Raw genomic sequence first — 18140 nt, 5'->3', positions numbered from 1 at the left:
TCCATGCTCCTTCTTCAACCTTCCTCCATGCTTTCCTTCACCTATCGTCAACCAATACATGCATCAAAGCCTTGCTAAAGTCATGAAAATTATAATCATTCTTAGCACACAAGTAATTAAAGCATAATTCTCATGAAATTGCATTAAATAAATCATAATTGGATGAATCTAGGTATGCATGAATTTCTACCCAATTTGCTTACTTATAGCACAAGAAAGCACATAAAACCCATTAAAAACAAGGAAAAAGGATAGAGAAACTAGCCTAAGATGCCCTGGCATCAAAACACCAAACTTAAATCTTGCTTGTCCCCTAAGCAAGTACTGAATTTATTAAGAAGAAAGAATGAAATAGAAGGGAATGTTCATATCAACAAGTCATTATCATTAGTCAATGGGATTTTATGCAGAAAAAATGCAACAGCTCACTTCTTATTGATCTTTAGGCATAGAAAGTCTCCTTCAAGCATCAATTATCATACTGCTATGACCTCTTATTATTTATTCATCCTTGATAATTGCTTTTCTTCATTTTCTTTTCTTGTAAACTTTAGCTCAGTGTCATGTGTTATAGCAGTTTCTTAGCTCATTTGTACTTAACACATTATTCACTACAGACACTTGGCTCACAATTCTTCTTAGAACATTGATGCCCAGCACCTCTTTGGGTTACTAAATGTCTTGTAACTAGGTTACTCTTGATAATGGACTTTCGGTTGATAATCCCGGGTTATTTAACCCAAGTTACCAAGTGTTAAAGCACTCCATAGAACCTAATTATCCAAGCAGATCCTAGTACAGAGACACCACATGCATATGTCCTAAGGTCCAAGTTATTGGTGTCTAGCCTTATTCGTTGCTTTCTTTTGTTTTTGCTGCCACTTTTGGCTTTTTTTTTCTTTCTTTCTATTTGTTTTCCTTTCCAACCAAGGACTTTTATTTACTAAGATTCATAGACACTAAGCTAATTTATACTAAAATGGAAATAATCTATCCTTTTATTCATTATGAGTGAGCTACCACACAATCAAACATACATACCACCACTTACTATTATTTCACTTCTTGCTAAAAAGGAACTATTCCACTTCTTGTTCAAACATTTCTTTTATTGAAATTGAAAAAAACTTAGGGGACAAGCCAAGCATTTAGACAAGTGAAAGTGAAAGCACACACACTTAGACTAGCACACTTATTGCAAAATTAAACACACAGGATGCAAAACAGCTTAAACTAAAATTAACTAAAACAGACATGTTCTTTCATTATTGAATGGAATAACCAAGGAGTGAGTCCACCTTTCATTTTTTTTTTGTCTTTTTTCTTCTTCTCGCTTGCTTGCTTGCTAGTTTCTCCCTTGCCTTTTCCTTTTAGCTTTTGCCAGAACCCAGCTTTCTTCATTGTCTCTTCTACTCTGTTTTCAAGGCGTATTGCTTTGTCTATTTCTCTTTCGCTCTTTTCTTTGAAGTATTCATCGTAAATTGGAAATGCTGGGTCCATGCTATGCAGATATTCCCCAATGTAGTTGAGCTTGATTTGGCCATTTATGTTGTAATCAGCTTGTACTCCATATCTTTCATCCTAAAGGGTCGTGAACTTCTTGAAAGCTCTCATGTTCTCAACTTGAAGTTGGGCCAGCTGGTTGAAAGATTCTTGAAACTGTGAAGCTTGTTCCCTTTGCATAACTAAGGATCTTGACTCATAGTCTCTCTGTTGACTCATCATTCTCAACTGAAGCTCCTCTTGTCTTTGTTGAGCGCTCATGTACTGTGAATGGAATTCTTCCTGCTTCTCTTGAATTCTCATGTACTATTCTGATAACCTTTCAATTGCTTCTTGCATCCTCCCCATGTCCATGTTGTTTTGTGGTTGGAATTGTTGCTCTTCTTGTTCTCCTTATTGTCTTGCTTCCTCCTGTGGTTCTTCTCTCCTTCTCCTCCTTTATGGTCTTCGACTCTGTTTTGCCTCTGTGACATTCATCATCCTTTCGAGTGTTATAGGCATGCCTGGATACAGCCACGTTGGGTGAGCATCCTCCAGTGGCACTCTAGCCTTCATGCATAACCTCATAATAGTGCTTGGATAATAAAGCCAGGCTTCAGCAGAATTTTTCTCTGCGACCCTTTGAATGTCATTTCCAATGATCTCGTGGACCTTTATCTCTCCTCCCACTATTATACAGTGTAGCATGACAGCCCTTTGCTTGTTAACTTCCGAGGTGTTCACTGTGCCAAGAATTTATCTTTTTATCAGCTCATACTAACCTTTTGCTTCAGGGATGAGATCTCTCTTTTTCAAGTATTTGTGCCTTCCTTGATTGTCCCTTTCGCAGTCAGCATTCACCACACAGATATCACTAGAGATTTCATCATAGTCTGGGTTTCCATTTACCCTTTGGTGGTACCCCGGCTCATCAAAATGGGCTGTCCTAAGTCCTAAGACCTTCATGATGGTCTTCGGACTAAAGTCCACTTCTACTCCTCGTATATAGCTCTTGTAAGTTGGGGCTTCAGTCATATCAAGCCTTGGGGTGTTAGCATAAAACTCCCTTATGATGTTTGCATTAATCCTGGTGATTGGTGAGGTTAGCTCTTTCCATTTTCTCTTTCTGATCTTGGCTTTCATTTCTAGGCACCCTTCATCATGTAGTTGGAAAAGAACTTCTGGATATATCTTTTTGTCATTCATCTACCCAAGTTGCATTTGATGGTACCATAATCTGAACTTCCATCGATCATATTCATTTTCACTTTCTTCAACCATGGGTTCCTTTCCTCTTCTTCTTTTAGAACTTGAAGAAGAAGCCATGCTTCCCTTGATGGTTGGCCGAGTTGAGGTTAAGGGTTTATGAATAGAATGGGTTGGTGTGATGCACCCTCGGAGGGGAAGTGTTTGAAGTTAAGGTAGTGTTATGCAAGCAAGTGAACAAGGGTACTTTGTTGCACACGGAACACGGTTTCTAGGCTTTGGTTTTAGAGAACACAAGAGTTGAATATCTGGAGTACAAGAAGTGTGAGATTTTGGTTCACATGCACAGTTCAAGTGAGGCTTTTTATAGTAAACTTTAATGAAGAGTGGGTGGCTGGGATTCATTGGGACAAGTGATAAATGAACGTTGTGCATGCAAGGTTGAATAAAGACAAAAGTTGCCTCTTCATGAAGCATATCTCTTCGGTCTTCCAAGTGCTTCTTCCAAGGATGTCCAGACTCACCCTTCAAGCCATGTGATCCACTTTTGTCTTCATGCTAGCCTTACCCTTCCTTGTCTTGTCCCTTTCATTAAATAGTTCTCTGCTCACCTAACCATCATAACAAGACAAAAGAGTGAGTACTAATAGGTGGCGGCAAGAGAACAATTAACATTTAAAATTAAAACTTTGACTATCATTCCTCATGCTAGTTTAATTAACTGTGACTCTTTTTGGTGCCACCATGTATAGTCTTGAAGGACACCAAACATAGTGTTTGATCATATGGTTCAAAGTGGCACTTCCTCCAAGTGTTGTCATTGAAATCTCAACGAAATTTGTGTCACTTTTTGATTAAACCATCATGAGAAAGACTTTATTTTGCTATTTCTAAACATGAACTAAAAATTATAACCATGGTTGCATTTTCATGACTTTCAAAACTCAAGAAAATTTGAATCTCATGACTTGTTCTTGCAATATATAGAGCACCAAACTTAATGTTTGGCTATATATTCCAAGAAACAAATGTCAAACTGGCACTATGATAATTTTTTTTAAAGGTATCTTAGTGTCCCTGTAGGTAAACAAACTTAGAATTGGATCATATGCTTCTCAATATCAATAATAATTGTCAAAATTATTTATACGAGCTTGAATTCATGCTAGAACAACACTTATTATTCATACTGAAGTATTAAAAACAAAGAAAGTAAATCATGGGTTGCCTCCCATGGAGTGCTTCTTTAGCTTCACTAGCTTGACTGTTGATTTACTGCTAGGGCAGATTGTAATGCTTGAGGTCCTATCCTCTCAATGTAAAGCTTTCTCCACTTGATTCCTTGATGATTTCTAGATGCTACATGGAAAGGACCTTTCTGATGGTGAACACTTGAGGTAACTGAGATGGAATGGTGGGAAGATAGGGTGGGATTTATGGATGGTAGATTGATATGACCTTGTCTCCAGGGGAAAAACCTTCTGTAGGCACCTTCTTGTTTCTCCATCCCCTTGGCAATTTCTTCACAACTCTTTTCTATTCTTCCATCAGTGCTCCATTGACTCTTGTTGTGTTAGGGAGATCCTTGTTAGCGGCTCTTCTTGATTTGTGTGGCTTCAGCTCTTTCTTGAATTCTCTTGGTTGCTGTATCTTTTGAAGTTCTTGCTTGTTCACCAAGGATTGTTTCAGTGGTTCAGCTACTGATTCACTGTTTCTTTCCCTTTTACACATGTTATTGTGATCATTTTTTGGCTCCTTAGGTTCTGGCTCGGATTCGGATGTAGATTTGAAAGCACGGAAGGTAAGGTGTTCATCATGTATTCTTAAGATTAACTCTCCTTGTTCCACATCTATCAGAGCTCTAGCAGTGGCTAGAAATGGTCTTCCCAGAATAATGGGATGATGGTGACTTTCTTCGATGTCCAAAATAACAAAGTCAGTGGGGAGGAAGTGGTTTTCCACTTTCACCAGCACATTTTTGACTACTCCTTTGGCTTGCTTCTGAGTTTTGTTTGCCAATTGGATTATTACATCCGTGGATCTCAGCTCATTGATTAGCAACTTCTTCATAAGAGATAGAGGCATCACATTTATGCTAGCTCCTAAGTCACAAAATCCTCTGTCAATTTTTGTTTCTCCTATGGCACATGGAATATGAAAGCTCCCTGGATCTTTTTTCTTCAGGAGTACGTCCTTCTGAATAAGAGCACTGCATTCCTTGTTTATCACCACTGTTTGGCCACCCTTTCAGGTTGCCCTTCCTGGCTAGTAGCTCTTTCATGCACTTGATGTATGTGGACATCTGTTGGAGAATTTTGACGAAGGAAATGTTGACACTGAGAGATGCAAACATATCTAGGAATCTTGAATATGACTTTTCTTCTTCACCTCCCTTTAGTCTCTGAAGAAATGGTACTTTTGGCACATAAGGTTTCTGAGTTTCCTCCCTTGTTGCTTCTTTGCTTTGTACAGATCCTATTCCTTGTTCCTTTTTCTCCAAGTTGCTTTGGGAGCTTCCTTGGCTGTGCTCTATTGATTTGCTGGTATCTTTATCTAGAATTTCTTCATTTGCAAGTGTAACTAACTTACACTCTTCCCATCTCACCTTCTTCATTTCCCCTCAAACGTGAGCATCAGCATTGTTTACAGAGAAGTGCTCTGTTACTCTTCCAACGTTTGAGGCAACGTTGGTGGTCCAACTTGGCCACCAACGTTGCTTCCTCTTCATCTTTTCCATGCTCCTTCTTCAACCTTCCTCCATATTTTTCTTCACCTATCATCAACCAATACATGCACCAAAGCCTTGATAAAGTCATGAGAATTATAATCATTCTTAGCACACAAGTAATTATAGCATAATTCTCATAAAATTGCATTAAATAAATCATAATTGGATGAATCTCGGTATGCATGAATTTCTACCCAATTTGCTTACCTATAGCTCAAGAAAGCGCATAAAACCCATTAAAAACAAGGAAAAAGGATAGTGAAACTAGCCTAAGATGCCCTGGCATCAGTAGGTAGTGCCTTGAACAAGTTACTTGCCTTTTACCCTTCTCCTTTGACTGTGATCAGCATGAGGACATGCTGTTGTTTAAGTGTGGAGAAATTGATGAATCCACATTTGATGATAAATTTTATATTGATTTGAGTAGATTTCATCACATAAATCCACATTTATTCACCTAAATAGCATGCTTTTGTGTTCTCTCCCTAAATTATGCCTAATTGTGAAAATATGCTATTTTGTGCTTATTTTAAACAATTTTATTCCACTTTCATTCCATTCGATGCCTTGATGGTTTTGATGAGTGATTTCAGGTGTAATAGGTAGGAATGGCTTGATAAGAGTGGAAGAGAAGCATGCAATTGGGAGAAAACATGAAGAAAACAAAGGAAAAGCACACAGACAAGTGTGCGTACGCATAACATCCTGTCCGTACGCACAAGTACAAAAATCAAAAAGTGTGCGTATGCACACACCTGTGTGTACGCATAGGTACCAGCGCATGACTTCATTAAAAAGTCACGTGGCTCGCAATTTTGAGGGCCTTTTAGCCTATTTCTGAAGGTGCTGAAGTATATATGAAGAGGCTAGCAACACCCACTCATAACATACAATATACAACACATTTAGGAGTAGTTTTAGGTAGTTTTAGGTTAGGTTTTCTCTCAACTTTCTTAGGGTTTTTAATTAGGGTTTAGTAGCAATTTCAATTCCCAATTTTGATCTTGGATCATAGCTTATTTCTTTTGTAAGTATTTCTTTAATTTTCTCTTTTATTACATTACTTGTTCTACACTTTCTTATACTTTAATTTGCTTTATCAATACATATATAGTTTTACAATTTTGAATTCTAGTTAATGATTTTGATTTTTAGTGTTTATTACATGTTTATTGGGTTGCCATTGTTGATTTTGTTCATTGGTTGTTCTTAGTTTCAAGCCTTTTCCAATTTTGCAAGGTTTTGAGAATATGCCTACCATGTGTTTGATGAAATGCCAATTTTATTATGAGGTAGATTTCCACCCCTTGGCTTGGGAAAAATGAGTATATGGAATACTAGAGTTGTAGTGTCCAACATTTAGTGATAATTCTTGGGTTGTTACTTGTTATTGTTTCCACCAACGCTAGCTTTTTACTAAGGTAATTAGTAAGTTAGCTAGGATTTGTGGATTAATAACAATTATGCTCACTTGACTTACTCTTCGATGTTAAGGGTTGACTAGGTGATGTTAATCCATCGTAAATATCATAGTTGTGGTTATGGCAAGGAAGGGATTCCATAACTCATCCCAAGTCAAGGTTCTATTTATGTTTTAAACCAAATTTCTATCAATTTTTTGAGTCTTACTTGTTCATATTACATACATTGTTCTTTTATTCCTTTATTAGTTTATTAATTGCAATTTTGAGCATTCTTTAATTCCTTTAGTCATTTGCTTTGTTATTGAAAACCCCTTGCTTTCCACAACCAATTTTATGCGCTCTTGGTCACTAGTTCCTAGGGAAGAACGACCCGAGGTTTAATTACTCTCGGTTAATTTTAATTTGAAATTAAACTTTGATGGTCGGAGTTGGTTGCCGGTTTGGTCTATACTTGCAACGGAAGTTATTTTAAGTGGAAAAATTCGAACCGGTACAATTCTCACTCATCAGTATTGCCATGATAGCCTCGAAAGAAGAAGAAGTCTCCACATTAATGACCTTAGGTTGGACCTCGGTCTGGACCTCGGGAGTAGGGGAAACCCGAACGGTCTGAACTTTCGTATCGGGCACATGTTCCTTGTCTTCATCCTTAGTAGTAGGCACAATCTTCCCATCTACAACAATATTATCTGTGCTAAATAAGGAAAGATCCAGGTCGGGGACAAGAACCCAAACTTATGCTTTCAGGTTCTCATACAACTCATTCATCCCCCCGACCACATGCTCTTGAAGGTTAGCATGTTCATCTTGGGCTGTCTTCAACTACTCCCCGAGTGCTCATAAGTTCCCCGTAAGTCTGCAAATAACTCTCTTCGGTTTTCTTCTTCATCTCCTCCGCTAGTAACGTCACGACCTCGGCCTGGACAAAGTCAAGGAATGCTTGAGTAGCATGAACACCTGTCTTTTTTAGAGCCTTAGTCAAAGCAATATTCACCCCAACCATAAGAATAAAGTTACGAGTCATATGGTGAAGGTGATGCTGAATGAAGACATCATCCTTGACTATTTTGCTATAAGGGAGGATATTATTTTCACTCCAGGAAAACCCGTAGAACTCTTTATCATTAAACTATATCCCCTGGAGGTCTTCTATTTTTTAAAAGGAAGTCCCTGAGGTGATGGAGTTCTCGAACTCTCCAAGGTCCGGTCGAGAGAAACTAAGTAAACTACCGGAGTAGGGATAACCTTCCTTGAAGCAGCAGTGCCAAAACCCGATTTCTGGGGTAAAGGTCGAGAGGAAGCACCCTTTGTCTCTTGGGCTTGAAGACTCCGAGCTACCACCTCCTTCTTGGTTTTGTGAAGTATTCCAGGGGTTACCTGAAACTGAAGGTCGATCTCGGAGGAGATCTGCCATTGTGGTCAGAGCTGCCGTATCCGACTTGCTGAGCCTTAAGATGCTGCTGATCCTTGGTCACCGGAAGGTAGTGGTACCTGCAAGAGACTCCGATGCTTAAGTTAGCACGTGTTGTATGTAGGTTTTTTTATGTAGAATCAGAATATGAATATACTTGGATGCTCCAGTTTATTATAGTAGTGTGGGGTGACCTCCTTAAAGATAAGTTAGTTATCTTATCTTATCCTTTGTGGGTGGGTCCCCTTATCTTTGGTCAGCCGCCTTTAGGTGGGCTGTGATCTTTTGCTTTGGGCCTTCTTGGGCCCCTATAGTAATTTGGCCGAGCTCTTTGGGAAGACGTCGGTCGTTTTTGTCTTTATGCATCCCAGCTCGCATAGCTCGTCCCATGGTATGAACAGTGCCCCTGATCAAGCTTCGATCTTCCCTTGAGATCGTGCTTTCCAGCCTCGATCTCTTAGGGGAGTCGTGTTTGAGCATTTGTTTTTGATTTCAAGTTGCTCTTCCTAGCGTGCGTATCTCTTGGGTCTTTGATCCACGGACCGGGTCCATGAGATCAGAACCTTCGTGGTATAGGCTAGAACCAATTGTCAGCATTCCTGGGATCCGGAAAGTCTAAACCTTGTCTATGGTATTCCGAGTAGGATCTGGGAAGGGATGACTGTGACGAGCTTCAAACTCACGAATGTTGGGCGCAGCGACTGTGTGCAAAATGATAGAGAGATCCTATTCTGACGCTAGTGAGAACCGACAGATGATTAGCCGTGCGGTAGCTGTACTTGGTATTTTTCATCCGAGACGAGAAATCCGATAGTTGATTAGCCGTGCAGAGATCGTACCTGGTATTTTTCATCTGAGAGGATCATACAACTTGCCATTGAAGGAAGCCATGCGTGTTTAGAGAAGAAGACAGTAGGAAAGAAGAGATTCAGATGATAAAGCATCTCCGGAACCTCAACATGTTCCTCATTACTGAATCACAAGTACCATTTATTTCATGTTATTTACTTTTTATAAACAAAATCATTTTTATCATTAATCTCCTGACTAAGATTTACAAAATAACCATAGCTTGCTTCAAGCCGACAATCTCTATTGGATCGACCCTTACTCACGTAAGGTATTACTTGGACGACCCAGTGCACTTGCTGGTTAGTTGTGCGGAGTTGTGAAAAGTGTAATCACAATGTCGTGCACCAAGTTTTTGGCGCCATTGCAGGAGATTGTTCGAGTTTGGACAACTGACGGTTTATTTTGTTGCTTAGATTAGGAAAATTTTATCTTTTTGATTTAGAGTCACTAAATTTGATTCTTTTATTATTATTTTTGTTAAAATTTTTAAAATCCTTATTTTCTTTTTCTAGATTTGTTTCGAAAATTTTTAATAAATAGATAAAAACTAATAAACTAATAATTGAGTTTAGTTTCATGTTTTAAGTTTGGTGTCAATTGCATGCTTTTATTTTTCTTTCAATTTTTCGAATTACATGTTTTTAGTTCTTTCTTAATCTTCAAGTTGTTCTTTTTTATTTTTCTTGTTTGATCTTTAGTTTTTCTTGTTTTGTGTCTTTCCTTATTTTCTTGGTGCATTTTCGAATTATTAGTGTCCAAAATATAAAAAATTTTTAAGTTTTGTGTCTTTTGTGTTTTTATTTTCTTAAAAAATTTTCCAAAAAATTTGTTCTTGGTGTTCATCTTGATCTTCAAAGTGTTCTTGGTGTTCATCTTGACATTCAAAGTTTTCTTGTTTATTTTCTTTGTGTTAATCTAAAAATTCTAAGTTTGGTGTCATTTTATTGTTTTTCTCTTTCCTCATTAACTTCAAAAAAATATCTTTTCCTTTAATTACTCATCATTTTCGAATTACCTAGGTTGACCTAGTCAAAATTTTTAAAATTTGGTAGTTTCTTGTTAGTCAAGTTAGAATTTCAATTTTAAAATTTATCTTTTTAAATCTTTTTCAATTTTCTTTTGTTATATTTTTCGAAAATCCTTTATAAAATTTTTCAAAATCTTTTTCTTTTCTTATTCATAATTTTCGAATTACTTGTACTATTTTATTGTTTTGATTGAAAAATTTTAAGTTTGGTGTTTTCTTGTTGAGAAAGTTTCAATCTTAAAATTTTAAAATCATATCTTTTCCAAATATTTTCTTTTATTTATTTATTTTTACAAGTATCTTTAATTTTAAGACATATCTTTTTCAAAACTCCCTAACCACTTTCTCTCTCTTGAATTTTAGAAAATCATATCCAACATTTTTCAAATCTTTTTAATTAATTAGCCATTTTAGTATTCGAATTTTTTTATTTTATTTTATTTTTTTTCTTTCAGTTTTTGAAACTTATATTCTATTTTTCAATTATTTTATTTTATCTTATTTATTTTTTATTCGATTTATCCTTAATTAAATTAAATAAAAACAAAAATATACTTTATTTACAATCCACATCATCTCCCTTTCTCCATCATGGACCTAAGTGGAAATAAACAGTCCAGAAGGACTCTAGGGTCATATGCTAACCCCACTACTGCTGCATATGGGAGTATTATCTGTATACCCCCCATAAGAGCCAGTAATTTTGAGCTAAACCCTCATCTCATTATCATGGTGCAGCAAAATTTCCAGTATTCCGGTCTTCCACAAGAAGAACCTACTGAGTTTCTGGCACAGTTCTTACAAATTGCTGACACAGTACATGATAAGGAAGTAGATCAGGCTGTCTACAGATTATTACTGTTTCCATTTGCTGTAAAAGATCAAGCTAAGAGGTGGTTAAATAACTAACCCACAGCAAGCATAAGAATATGGAAATGGTTATCAGACAAATTTCTGAATCAATATTTCCCTCCAAAAAGGATGACACAGCTAAGGCTGGACATCCAAGGCTTTAAACAAAAGGATAATGAATCTCTATATAATGTCTGGGAGAGGTATAGAGGGATGCTAAGGAAATGCCCCTCTGAAATATTTTCAGAATGGGTGCAGTTAGACATCTTCTACTACGGGCTTACAGAAAAGGCCCAGATGTCTCTAGACCACTCAGCTGGTGGATCTATACATATGAGAAAGACAATTGAAGAGGCTCAAGAGCTCATTGATACAGTTGCTAGAAATCAATATCTATACTTAAGTAGTGGGTCCTCCATGAAAGAAGAAGCTAAAGAAGTATCCACTGAACTTAGTCCTCAAGAACAAGTTGTTGAACTCAATCAACAATTGCTTATTATAACAAAATAGTTCGCATAACTTAAAGAGATGCTCCAAGACACTAAAAATGCTAACAAGAATATGGAAGCACAATTGGACCAGACAAGACAGCAGCTATCTAAACAGATAACAGAAGAATGCCAAGCTATTCAATTAAGGAGTGGGAAGATGTTGAATGTCTCAACTCAAGGCAGTAGAAAGACAAGAAAGGAAAAACTGAGAGAGGATGACCAAGCCACTGCCCAAAATCCCTCTGAGGACAGTAAGAGCCCAGAGAGGAATGATTTTGGCATTCAAACACCAGAAAAGGGTGAAGAACTGGCGTTAAACGCCCAAAAAACACCCAATTTTGGCGTTCAAACGCCAATAAGGGGTCAGACACCTGCAAGTGCTGACCACAACCCCCTTAAGCAAGCTTCTCCAACCACTTCTGTAGGAAGTAAACCTGCAGCAACTAAGGTTGAAGAATATAAAGCCAAGATGCCTTATCCTCAGAAACTCCACCAAGCGAAACAGGATAAACAATTTGTCCGCTTTACAGACTATCTTAGGACTCTTGAAATAAAGATTTCGTTTGCAGAGGCACTTGAGCAAATACCCTCTTATGCTAAGTTCATGAAAGAGATCTTAAGTCATAAGAAGGATTGGAGAGAAACTGAAAAAGTTTTTCTCACTGAAGAAAGCAGTGCAGTCATTCTGAAAAGCTTACCAGAAAAGCTTAAAAATCCCGGAAGCTTTATGATATCATGCACATTAGAGGGTGCTTGTACCAAGACAGCTTTATGTGATCTTGGGGCAAGTATCAACCTAATACCTGCATCCACTATCAAAAAGCTTGGTTTGACTGATGAAGTTAAACCAACCCGAATATGTCTCCAACTTGCTGATGGCTCCTTTAAAATTCCATCAGGCGTAATTGAAGACATGATTGTCAAGGTTGGGCCATTTGCCTTTCCCACTGACTTTGTAGTACTGGAAATGGAGGAGCACAAGAGTATAACTCTCATTCTAGGAAGACCTTTCTTAGTAACTGGACGAACCCTCATTGATGTCCAAAAAGGGGAGATAACCATGAGAGTCAATGGGGACGAGTTTAAGTTGAATGTTGTCAAAGCTGTGTAGCATCCAGACACATCAAAGGACTACATGAGCGCTGATATTATTGACTCCCTAGTGGAAGAGGTCAATATGACTGAGAGTCTCGAATTAGAGCTAGAGAATATTTTTAAAGATGTTCAGCCTGATCTGGAGGAACTAGAGAAAACAGAAGAACCTCTGAAAACACCTCAGGAAGAGGAGAAGCCTCCTAAACCTGAGCTCAAACCACTACCACCATCCCTGAAATATGCATTTTTGGGAGAAGATGACACTTTTCTGGTGATCATAAGCTCTACTTTAGATCCATAGGAAGAGAAAGCACTAATTCAGGTGCTAAGGACACACAAGACAGCTCTTGGGTAGTCCATAAGTGATCTTAAGGGCATTAGTCCAGCCAGATGCATGCACAAGATCCTATTGGAGGATGATGCTAAGCCAGTGGTTCAACCACAGAGGCGGCTGAATCCAGCCATGAAGGAGGTAGTGCAGAAAGAAGTCACTAAGTTACTAGAGGCCGGGATTATTTATCCTATTTTTGATGGCCCCTGGGTGAGCCCTGTCCAAGTTGTCCCTGATGAGCGGATAATTTATACCCTTTTTGGCATTGTTTTTACATAGTTTTTAGTTTGTTTTAGTTAGTTTTTACTATATTTTTATTAGTATTTATGCAAAATTCACATTTCTGGACTTTACTATGAGTTTGTGTGTTTTTCTATGATTTTAGATGTTTTCTGACTGAAATTGAGGGACCTGAGCAAAAATCTGATTCAGAGGCTGAAAAAGGACTGCATATGCTATTGGATTCTGACCCTCCTACACTCAAAGTGGATTTTCTCGAGTTACAGAAGCTGAATTGGTGCGCTCTCAATTGCGTTGGAAAATAGACATCCTGGGCTTTCCATACTTGCTTCAAGCCGACAATCTCCGTGGGATCGACCCTTACTCACGTAAGGTATTACTTGGACGACCCAGTGTACTTGCTGGTTAGTCGTGGGGAGTTGTGAAGAAGTGTTGTTAATCAACAATTCTGTGCTACCAAGTTTTTGGCGCCGTTGCTAGGGATTGTTCGAGTTTGGACAACTGATAGTTCATCTTGTTGCTCAGATTAGGTAATTTTATTTTATTTTTATTTTTATTTTTTCGAAAAAAAATTTCAAAAAAAAAATAATAATATATATTTTATTTTGTTCTTCAGAATTTATAAGAATGAATTCTAGAGTTTCATCATGATCTGTTGAAGCCTGGCTGGCTGTCAAGCCATGTCTAATCTTTTGGACCGAGGCTTCCACTTATCATTTGCAAGAGCCTTTTGATTTCCATCAATTTGGCTGTTGTATGAAAATGCTCTGCTAAAGCTTGGCTGGCCATTGGCCATGTCTAATCTTTTGGACCGAAGCTTTCACATAAAGCTTGGCTGACTATTAAGCCATGTCTAAATTTTTGGACCGAAGCTTTAGACTAACATTGCATGACTCCTAGAATTTTTATTAAAAATTTTGTATCTCTTTATTTTCTTTTCTTAAATAATTTTCGAAAAAATCCAAAAAAAAAATTTAAATAAATTAATAAAATCATAAAAACCAAAAATATTTTCTGTTTCTTGTTTGAGACTAGTGTCAAATTTTAAGTTTAGTGTCAATTGCATATTTTTTATTTTCACAAAAATTTTCAAAAACTCATGCATGTTGTTCTTCATGATCTTCAAGTTGTTCTTGATAATCTTCTTTGTTTGATCTTTGCATTTTCATGTTTTGTGTCTTTTCTTGTTTTTCATATGCATTTTTGAATTATTGGTGTCTAAAGTTTGAAAATTTCTATGTTTGGTGTCTTGCATGTTTTTCTTTTCTTAAAAATTTTCAAAAACAAGTTCTTGGTGTTCATCTTGATATTCAAAGTGATCTTGGTGTTCATCTTAACATTCAAAGTGTTCTTGCATGCATTTTTTGTTTCGATCTTAAATTTTCATGTTTTGTGTCATTTTTGTGTTTTTCTCTTTCTTCATTTAAAATTCAAAAACAAAAAATAATATCTTTCTCTTATTTACTCATAAAAATTTCGAAAATTTGGTTTGACTTAGTCAAAAATTTTTAAAACTTAGTTGTTTCTTATGAGTCAAGTCAAATTTTCAATTTAAAAATCCTATCTTTTCAAAAATCAAATTTTTTTCATTTTTATTTCATGATTTTTGAAAATTTTAAAAATTAATTTTCAAAAGTTTTTTCTTATTTTTAATTTTCGAAAAATTTACTAACAATTAATGTGATTGATTCAAAAATTTTAAGTTTGTTACTTGCCTCTTAAGAAAGGTTCAATCTTTAAATTCTAGAATCATATCTTTTTGTTTCTTGTTAGTCAAGTAATCAACTTTAATTTCAAAAGTCAAATCTTTTTAAATTTCTTTTTCAAATCTTTTTCAAAATAAATTTCAATCATATCTTTTTCAAAACTTAATTTCAAAATCTTTTCTAACTTCTTATCTTTTCGAAATTGATTTTCAAATCTTTTTCAATTAACTACTTGACTTTTTGTTTGTTTTACTAATTCTTATCTTTTTCAAAACCACCTAACTACTTTTTTCTCTCTAATTTTCGAAAACCCCTCACCAGTTTTTCAAAATTCTTTTTAATTAACTAACTGTTTTAAATTCTAATCTCATTTTATTTCTTTGAATAATTTTTGAATTCTAACTCATAATTAAAATAAAAACAAAAATATTTTCCTACTCTTTTTAATTAAAATTCGAATTTCTTTTCTCTCTCATCTCTTTCTATTTATTTATTTAAGTACTAACACTCTTCTTCTTCTTAAAATTCGAACTCTCTCCCTCTTTCTGTGTTCGAATTCTTTTTCTGTTCTCTTATTTTTCATATGAGCAAGAACAAGGATAAGAACATTCTTGTTGAAGCTGATCCTGAACCTGAAAGGACTCTAAAGAGGAAACTAAGAGAAGCTAAAGCACAACACTCTGGAGAGGACCTAACAGAAATTTTCAAAAAAGAAGACATGGCAGCCAAAAATAACAACAATGGTGGAGATGCAAGGAAGATGCTTGGTGACTTTATTGCACCCTCTTCTGACTTCTGTGGAAGAAGCATCTCAATTCCTGCAATTGGAGCAAACAACTTTGAGCTTAAGCCTCAATTAGTTTCTTTAATGCAGTAGAATTGCAAGTTTCATGGACTTCCATTGGAAGATCCTCATTAGTTTTTAGCTGCATTCTTGCAAATCTGTGACACTGTTAAAACCAATGGTGTTAATCCTGAGGTCTACAGACTTATGCTTTTCTCCTTTACTGTAAGAGACAGAGCTAGGATATGGTTGGACTCACAACCTAAAGAAAGCCTGAACTCTTTTTACAACCTCAGACCTCAGAGTTCGCATACCAAGTTTTTGGCGCCGTTGCCGGGGATTGTTCGAGTTTGGACAACTGACGGTTCATCTTGTTGGTCAGATTGGGTAATTTTCTTTTTGTTTTATCTTTAAAAAAAAAAATTTCAAAAAAAATAAAAAAATAAAAAAAATTTCTTTCAAAAATTTCTCATCTATTTTCGAAAATTATTCTAAAATTTTTTAAGAATGAATTCTAGTGTTTCATGAAGCATGTTGAAGCCTGACTGGCTGTAAAGCCATGTCTAAATTCATTTGGACTGGGGCTCCCAACCCAACATTATCAAGAGCAAGCTAGTTGTTGCTAATCCACCTGCTGTTGTTCCTGATCTACCTGATTTACATGCTAAAGCTTGATTGGCTATTAAGCCATGTCCAACCCCTTGATTGGAGCTTTGGGCTAATATTGAAAGATTCCTAGAATTCTTCTTAAAGATTTTGGATTTCTTATTTTCTTTTTCCATATGTTTGTCGAAAAAAAATTAAAAGAAAATACAAAAAAATCATAAAATCATAAAAACCAAAAATATTTTGTGTTTCTTGTTTGAGTCTTGAGTCAAATTTTAAGTTTGGTGTCAATTGCATACTCATCTTGCATTTTTTCGAAAATTGCAATCATGCATTGCATTCATCATGATCTTCAAGTTGTTCTTGATAAACCTTCTTGATTGATCTTCATATTTTCTTGTTTTGTGTCTTTTCTTGTTTTTCATATGCATTCTTGCATTCATAGTGTCCATACATGAAAAATTTCTAAGTTTGGTGTCTTGCATATTTTCTTTTCTTGAAAATTTTTCAAAAATATGTTCTTGGTGTTCATCTTGATCTTCAAAGTATTCTTGGTGTTCATCTTGACATTCATAGCATTCTTGCATGCATTCATTGTTTTGATCCAAAATTTTCATGCATTGCATCATTTTCATGTTTTTCTCTTTCATCATTCAAAATTTAAAAATAAAAAAAAAATATCTTTCCCTTTTTCACTCATAAATTTTGAAAATTTAGATTGACTTTTTCAAAAATTTTAAAATCTGGTTGTTTTTATGAGTCAAATCAAATTTTCAATTTAAAAATCTTATCTTTTTCAAAATCTTTTTCAAAAATCAAATCTTTTTCATTTTTTATTTTCGAAAATTTTAAAAATATTTTTCAAAAATCTTTTCTTAATTTTATCTTATAATTTTCGAAAATATTCTCATTAATTGATGTTTTGATTAAAAAATTTCAAGTTTGTTACTTGCTTGTCAAGAAAGATTCAAACTTTAAATTCTAGAATCATATCTTGTGATTTCTTGTGAGTCAAGTCATTAATTATGATTTTAAAAATCAAATCTTTTTCAAAACTAATTCTAATCATATCTTCCTATCATATCTTTTTTTAAAATCTTATCTTTTTCAAAAATTTGATTTTCAAATATCTTTTCTAACTTCTTATCTTCTTATCTTTTCAAAATTGATTTTCAAATCTTTTTCAACTAACTAATTAACTTTTTGTTTGTTTTTTATCTCTTTCAAAACTACCTAACTAACTATCCCTCTTTAATTTTCGAAAATAATTCCCTCTTTTTCAAAAATTCTTTTTAATTAATTAATTGTTTCAATTTTTAATTTTATTTTCGAAAATCCTCTTTCTCTCTCATCTCCTTCTATTTATTTATTCATCTACTAACACTTCATTTCACCCAAATTCGAACCCCCTCTGCCATCTGTGTTCAAATTTTCTCTTCTCCCTTCTTTATATTACATTCTTTTCTTCTTCTATTCACACAGGGGAACCTCTATACCTGGGTAAAAAGGATCCCTATTATTATTATTTTTATGTTCCCTCTTTTTCATATGAGCAGGAGCAAGGACAAGAACATTCTTGTTGAAGCAGACCCTGAACCTGAAAGGACTCTGAAGAGGAAACTAAGAGAAGCTAAAATAAAACAATCTAGAGATAACCTTACAGAAATTTTCGAACAGGAAGAGGATGTTCAAACCTTCAGACATAAAGAAGGTGAATCCATCTATGAAGCTTGGGAGAGATACAAGGAACTGACCAAAAAGTGTCCTTCTAACATGCTTTCAGAATGGACCATCCTGGATATATTCTATGATAGTCTGTCTGAATTAGCTAAGATGTCATTGGATACTTCTGCAGGTGGATCCATTCACCTAAAGAAAACACCTACAGAAGCTCAAGAACTCATT

The 18140-nt window shown here is 35.5% G+C and overlaps 1 protein-coding gene and 1 long non-coding RNA gene across 2 annotated transcripts in view; one reads left to right on the top strand and one right to left on the bottom strand.

Moving 5' to 3' along the window:
• LOC107615656 lies at window positions 4225–4773 on the bottom strand. Its single transcript, XM_016317702.1, has one exon. It carries the CDS (start codon window positions 4771–4773, stop codon window positions 4225–4227), a length of 549 nt encoding a protein of 182 aa, XP_016173188.1.
• The window catches only part of LOC110266563, a 21960-nt gene continuing 10517 nt past the window's right edge, over window positions 6698–18140 (top strand). The window contains exons 1-2 of the long non-coding RNA XR_002353977.1: window positions 6698–6708; window positions 11446–11450. This is a non-coding gene — a long non-coding RNA (uncharacterized LOC110266563). The remainder of the gene's footprint in view (window positions 6709–11445; window positions 11451–18140) is intronic.

The sequence above is a fragment of the Arachis ipaensis genome, chromosome B09 (genome assembly GCF_000816755.2).
Source record: "Arachis ipaensis cultivar K30076 chromosome B09, Araip1.1, whole genome shotgun sequence".
Classification (NCBI taxonomy): Eukaryota; Viridiplantae; Streptophyta; class Magnoliopsida; order Fabales; family Fabaceae; genus Arachis; species Arachis ipaensis.
Note: the sequence above shows the minus strand (reverse complement) of the source record. Positions and strands in the feature narration are given on the sequence as shown.